Raw genomic sequence first — 6,413 nt, 5'->3', positions numbered from 1 at the left:
TCGCCTCGCTCACCCCTCCACATCGCCCTCAGGGCACCAAAACCAAGTAAACCACACTATGCCTGACACCGAGGAAGTCCGTACCCAAGGGCGGCGCACCTGACTGACTTGGATCTTACGCTTTACGGCCGCACTCTAAACGGCCACCTACCACCGTCTCCTGACACCGCCATCTCCAGTTAGAGAGACGGTTAGGCAGTGAAGGTTCTGTCCCGGTAGAAAGGACGACGCCTGAATTGACAGACGCAAGGGTAATCATACCCGACCTGACATGGGCCTCGGAGTGAGTGCGTGAAGTGATTATAAAAGGCCCCTGCCCCCAACAAACAAGGTATGTGAACTTTGCGCTATCTGGTCTACACTTTGCCTTTGAGAGATTACTGACTTGAGCTTCGGAGTTATCACACCGGATTCCCCCCGGAGTTCTCTCATCTTTCCCGTTTCAGGCTCCCCGACGCTCCAGATCAGAGGCGAATTCGTTGACAGCTAAGACCGGTCGGATTGCGCTCCATCAGAAACCTAAACTGTCGATAGTTGATTTCAACCGTTGAAATTTGTTTTTGCAAAATATATTTATATAGAGATATACATACATACATACATATATATATATATATATATATATATATATATATATATATTTCAAAATATTTGCAAAAGGTTTTAATTCCCGGGATCCATTTAAGTAGAGAGTGCAGCACTACACCTTGCAACCGAGGGAGAGGTCCTCTCTTGTCGGGTAGTATTTGATCATTATGGGTTGAGAGGTTAACTGTAAGACCATTGAGAGTTATACCTGATGGGCAAATCTTGCATCTGCCCATAGTCATTGGCCCTTCATAAGATGGCTGGACCCAATGACCACTTAGTGTAAATGTTGGGCCCATTAAGAGCCCATAGTGATGGACTCAGGGATTCACTATATTCAGTAGTGAATTCGGCCAGACCTTGTAACAGAGGCTAGGTTGAACTCATGTGGTTGATGTGTAGATCAATGATAGGGTCTCACGCCATACAAAGAGAGCCAAGCTAGCCAGCATTAAAGTGGAAGTGAGCTTGAAAGCCTAATGGGCCTAAAAGCTCATTTCAAACTAGGTTAATTAGATTAATTAAATAGGGATGGATCTGGGATTTGGATCAACAGATAAGATAAGGGATTATCCTTATGCACTTAAAGAGTCCAGATCCAAATAAAGATTTGGATTAAGGAACTCCTAATTTGATTAGGAAGGCTGATCTTTATCTATAGATAAGATAAGGGATTATACTTATCAGTTAAAGAGTCCAGATCCAAATAAAGATTTGGATCAGGAAACTCCTAATGAGATTAGGAAATTATCTCTTTAAGGCTATAAATAAGAGAGTAGGGCAAACCTTGAAGACACACTCACTCAATACGGAGAGAAAGACAACTCAGTTAGACTTATCTTTCCTTCAACTCTTTTTCTTCTTGTTCTTGCCACTCTACCCTGTTCGATCTCCAGTTCTTGGATTTGATCAAGATTCGATCTTGATATTGTTTCTTGCCATAACAAACAATTTAGAAGATGTGCTCACTATCTCATTCGATTCTTGCTGAAAATCAAAAGTTCTTGGTGAAGAACTACCTGTTGATCCTGTCTCATCCTAAGCTGTGTCATCTTCAGTGGAAGGAGGGTTCGATACACTCTTTGGGCGTGAACATCTATGTTGGGAGGAACATTCTTGCATGGATTCCATATTAGGTATATCCCTCCCTAATTTTGGTTTAAGATTTGGTCTGGTTTGGTTACAATAACGAATCTTGAAAATACGATTTTCTAAATTGGGAATAGGATTCTCAAATGGGAGTAAAGAAATTTTTAAAATTTCGCCAACCTTCCTACAGGGTTCGGCCACCCATCTGATGGATCTCCCATCCCTTCAGCTTTCGACTGACTCCTTTCTACTAATGGGCATATTTATGTTCGGTTTGAAAATTTTAACTCCCCTGGTTATTTGTGAAAGGGTATTTGTTGGAGTGTCAAGCCCCCCCTGACTATTAGCAGCATGAAAGGGATTGGCAGAGGGTTCTATGAGCAATGACGTAGGAGGGGCAAAGCCCCCGTGTGGCTGTAAGGCAAATTGTTCAATCAATAATTGGTGATTGAACTACTAGGGTGTTATGCTGTAAGGCAGTGCTCGTGTGGCAGTCATGATTAGCGACTTCTTCATTAATTAAGTTGTAATTAATGTGGCCTGACCACTCGTGCGGCATCATTTCATTAACCAATATTCTTAAAATGACGGTAGCTGACGTGGCACTATGTTTGAAGGAATGTGTCGTTTTGTCCCGCCTTTTAAAGGGTGCTTATGCCAACAACATGGGTTACATTTCCCCCTAAGTATCATTTCAGGTCTTGTATTGGCATCTATTCGTCTTCTCCGGTGCAGTTTGGCATTCCACACGCGTGGAAAAGCTCTATAATACTATAGGGGAAACCACATTGGCTCTCCCTTTTTGCCTTCTTGCTATCATCTTCGTGGTGTTCTTTTTGTCCTCGGTTGCTCCCTGAAACCCTTTTCAATTCTTTTTCTTGTCCCGCATTTCTTTGTCCCCATCTGTTTCTTGCCTCTCATGGCTACTCGCCATGGAAAATCAGGTTGTCCCTTCGCTGACTTCGTTAGGGAAGTGGACACGGCAGATTTATTGATGGAAAGAGAGGCGGCTATGGCAGCTGAAGGGGAATAGGGTTTTTGGCTTCCGGTCCCGGTTGCGAGGGTTGTGGAGGGTATATTCAATCCCATTCGTGGCAATGAGTTGATGTATATGTGTGGTCAATCGGACCAGTGTATGTCCTACAAATGTCAAGAGTCTATATACTGATAGTGCCAAATCTCCTAATAGCTATACTGATTGGGTAGGATACGTCCTTGAAAACCCTATGTACTACCGAATGTTGCATGATTCTGGTCAGCTTAGATTCATGGATTGCTACCTTTCTGGTAGGAAGGGCATGAAGTATGTGGGGCGTTTGTTAGAGCACTTGTGGTGTTGTACCCACACATTTGTCGGGGATTTTGGGGAGTTCACCGTTACGGTGGAACATGTAGCTGCCCTATTGTCTTTACCCATTGGGGTGTCGTGTCTGTCCACGACACCTCCAACACATTAAATCCATTCTAGCTAACTGTAGAGATTTCTGTGACGATCACCTCCACGACGTTGTGGCTTACAAAGTTCTGGTAGATTAGACCTCTGCTAGCAGGAAGATGCCATTGGATCAATGGCTAGAATTCTGGTTTGAGTCTCACAGTGAAAGGGATGTGATAGTGCGGGGTGCAAATAGTCAGTGCCATCTTGTTGCCTCTATTCTCTATGTTGCTTCTTGGTTTCTCTTTCCCGGTCCCCCCGACTACAGCCTGCGTACATCTTTGGTTCCTCTTGTTGTTCTTGCCGTGAGTGGCCATCATCTGCCTCTGGCCTCGATGTTCCTAGGGTACCTTTATGAGCAATCGGATGACATTATCCATCAAATAGTGGACCCGAGCTACAGGAGGCGTATCAGTTATGTATGTGTGTCGTTCCTCTGGATGTTCCTGTGTAAGCGCCTCAATCTCAATGTCACTCCACGCTCTCTTGCACGCATGCGGGTTCCTGTTGCCACTTTGCGAGGTGAGGAATTCAAGGTGAAGGTGTTTGATGTTTGTAGAGGAAAACGTTTTCTTCAAGCTGCCCGGCATAGAAGTTTTAAGATGGTTGAGATAAACATGAGGCTGGCCTCTCTTGACAGTATTTCATGGAGGTCGTATGCTTGCCCTGTTCGTCATGCAATGCCGTTTTGTGTCAGTTTATCTATCCCGAGTGATGGTGACCAGGAGTGCGTGGTAGATGTGGATAGTCCTGCTACGGGTGTTGCGCGACTGGTGACATGGCCTGGAGTAGTGGCGTATCTTGATCGCACGGGTGAAGCGCAATTGGCTACCTACTGCCCGGATTGGGTGATGCGGCAGTTCGGGTATGACGATATGGGTGGTCAGTTTCTGAATTCTTCAGGGGAGGACACCTTCTGGGTTCGACGTCAAGATCTTGCTTCTCCAGGTTGTTCGCGTCTCCCGGTCACGGGGCTGTTGAGGGAGCAGTGTTGCAGGTCCCTTCATTTTTCTTATCTCTGCACATTGTTTGGGGGTTTTCAAGAGTTGGTGAGGAGGATCCCCCAGCTCCATCATTCTTTGGCTCCTCCGAAGGGTCATGCCGTGAACCAAGGAGCCATTCCGTCCTCCACTATATCGCGATTATCGGAGAAGGTGGGGCCAAAACGCGAGAGGAGGCCCCCAATTTTGGAGGAGGGGGAAAGCAGTCATCCCCCTGTAGCGAAATGGGCAACGTCAGCTAGGTGGCACGCTCTTTCCAACCTGCGAGTGTGTCGGCGTCTAGGGATTCAGCTGCGACTTTATCGCATGCGCGAGAGGTCCAAGCTGAGGGTGGTCAGGATTCTGCAACGTCACCACGTATGGAGAAGACTGTCCCGGCCACGAAACCGGTGGGTTTGACAGTTGTGGCGCTCTCTTCCTGGGGTGCCATCATTAGCTTCACGAGTGGACGAATGAAGAGGAAGGCTCCCCTTCGTCCGAAGCGAGGTCCTACAGACAGTGCTTTGGTATGGGACTCCGTCTGCTGCTTTCTTTCTTTCTTTCGGGTTTACTTTATCGCAACTAAACTGAATGAGTCCTGGTTTTTGTCGTTCTTGCAATCTGTGGAGAGGAGTTCAGTTGGATACGGAGATTCCAGTAGCTCCTGATCAGGGAGCTGGTTTAGTGAGTTTGCTTTTTCGTTTGACACTCTTCTTTTTATGGTTGTTGTTAGTATTGTCTCGGGTTTACCGTTGTTTTTGATGAATTGTTTATAGTCTTATGTGTTGAAGCGTGTGGAAACTGATGAGTCTCACCCAAATTCGGAAGCGTCGGAGGCCTCTATCGCGGTCGAAGAGGTATGCTTTTGTTAGCTTTGCATCAGAGTGCATCGTGTTTTCATTTTGTTGACTGTTTTGTGTTACTTTTTAATTGTAGGGTCCATTTGGTCCAGTCCCCGCCACCGTGCCTGTCACGCCTATTATTAGGCGGTTAGTGGAAGAGTCGAGATCAGCACAGCCCCCCTATGTGGCTTCTGAGGTCCTCAAGGGAGTTGGTGATGGGGATGCTGTCCCTGGTGATGCGGGACAGGAGGAGGTGGTTCACGTTAATTCTGAGGCTGCAATTCCTTGCGAGGAGGCCCTAGTCCCACCTGCAACTGTGAGTGTCGAAATACCTGGGGTGGCAGAGGTCAGAGCTCCCATTGAGCTTGAAGCCGCAGTTGGCAAAGTTGGTGTCTCCGGGAGCTTGGAGGGTCAGTCAGAAGATGGGGACGGAGATCCTAGAGTTATCTTTCCGTTGGAAGAGATGTCTTACAAAGAAGGATTGGCCCAGATTCGCCAGGAATTGAGGGAGTACTGCGATAAGCATGAGATTCCTCCTTTGGGTTATCAAACCATGGATCCTGTAGAGATCCAGGGTTGCCATAAGGGTGAGAAATACATTGTTTCTGGCTCGGTGGCCAAGTTTTCTTCAACATTCGTGCAGCATGGGTGGTTTCCATCCACGAACTTTCATCAAGTTGTTGTCGGGCCAGCGTTCATTCCCACTATGATGGATCTTATAATGAACCTACTTGCTGAAGAGCTTTCCTAGTCAGAATTCGCCCGATCGCTAGAGGCATGCAAAACTTCTACTGCGATGGGGTTCGACATGTCTCACATCGAGTGCCTGGTTGTGATGTTGGCTCATGCATTTTGGAAGGCCGGTCTCCATGTGTCGCAGTCTGTACTATTCCGTTCGATGAAGGATGTGCGTCTTCGCCGGAAGGTAACTGAAGCCAGTATCACCAAGGTTGTAGGTAAGTTGGAGGAGCTCAAGGTTGAACAGTCGAGGCAGCAGAAGATCCTTGCTAAATACGAGGTAGAGTTAGAAGATCTTAAAAGCTTCAAAGGGTGCGGCCAGGCAATGGAGTCCATTATCGCGATGAAGCATGAATGGGCTAACTCGTGAATGTAAAATCATAAATGTAAAGAAAGTGCAAATGAAATGTAAAGAATCATTGTTGCTGGATTTTCTTTTCACTATTTTGTGGTTATATGTACCTTAGTTACTTTATCTCTATTGCAACTGCACGTAGGTGAAAGTACTTATCTCATCGTTATCGCGACCATGTTTACCCTTTATATTGGAGCACCATATGGGAGAGTCTTCGCAACAATTTCCCGGTGGAACTTCGTTTCTCTTCCAAAATTTGTGATCTTGAAAGCTTTATTGCATATGAGTTCATGAGAAATAGTCTGAATCAAAGTTGTAAGTGGTGCAGTTTTGTTTCAGTGGGAATGTCGAATTGTAATGAGATTATCTAAAGTTGTGCATTATGT

General features: G+C 46.0%; 1 protein-coding gene across 1 annotated transcript; it reads left to right on the top strand.

Moving 5' to 3' along the window:
• Nucleotides 1-3,477: 3,477 nt before the first annotated feature.
• Nucleotides 3,478-6,111, top strand: LOC148871546 (uncharacterized). Its single transcript, XM_088973372.1, has 2 exons — nucleotides 3,478-4,949; nucleotides 5,029-6,111. The coding sequence occupies exon 1, from the start codon at nucleotides 3,553-3,555 to the stop codon at nucleotides 4,510-4,512; it is 960 nt and encodes a 319-aa protein (XP_088829498.1). The 5' UTR covers nucleotides 3,478-3,552; the 3' UTR covers nucleotides 4,513-4,949; nucleotides 5,029-6,111.
• The last annotated feature ends 302 nt before the right edge of the window (nucleotides 6,112-6,413 follow it).

This window comes from Nelumbo lutea, chromosome 2, assembly GCF_056320005.1.
Source record: "Nelumbo lutea isolate HS-2025 chromosome 2, American lotus-T2T, whole genome shotgun sequence".
NCBI lineage: Eukaryota > Viridiplantae > Streptophyta > Magnoliopsida > Proteales > Nelumbonaceae > Nelumbo > Nelumbo lutea.
This window is presented reverse-complemented; position numbering and strand designations above follow the sequence as displayed.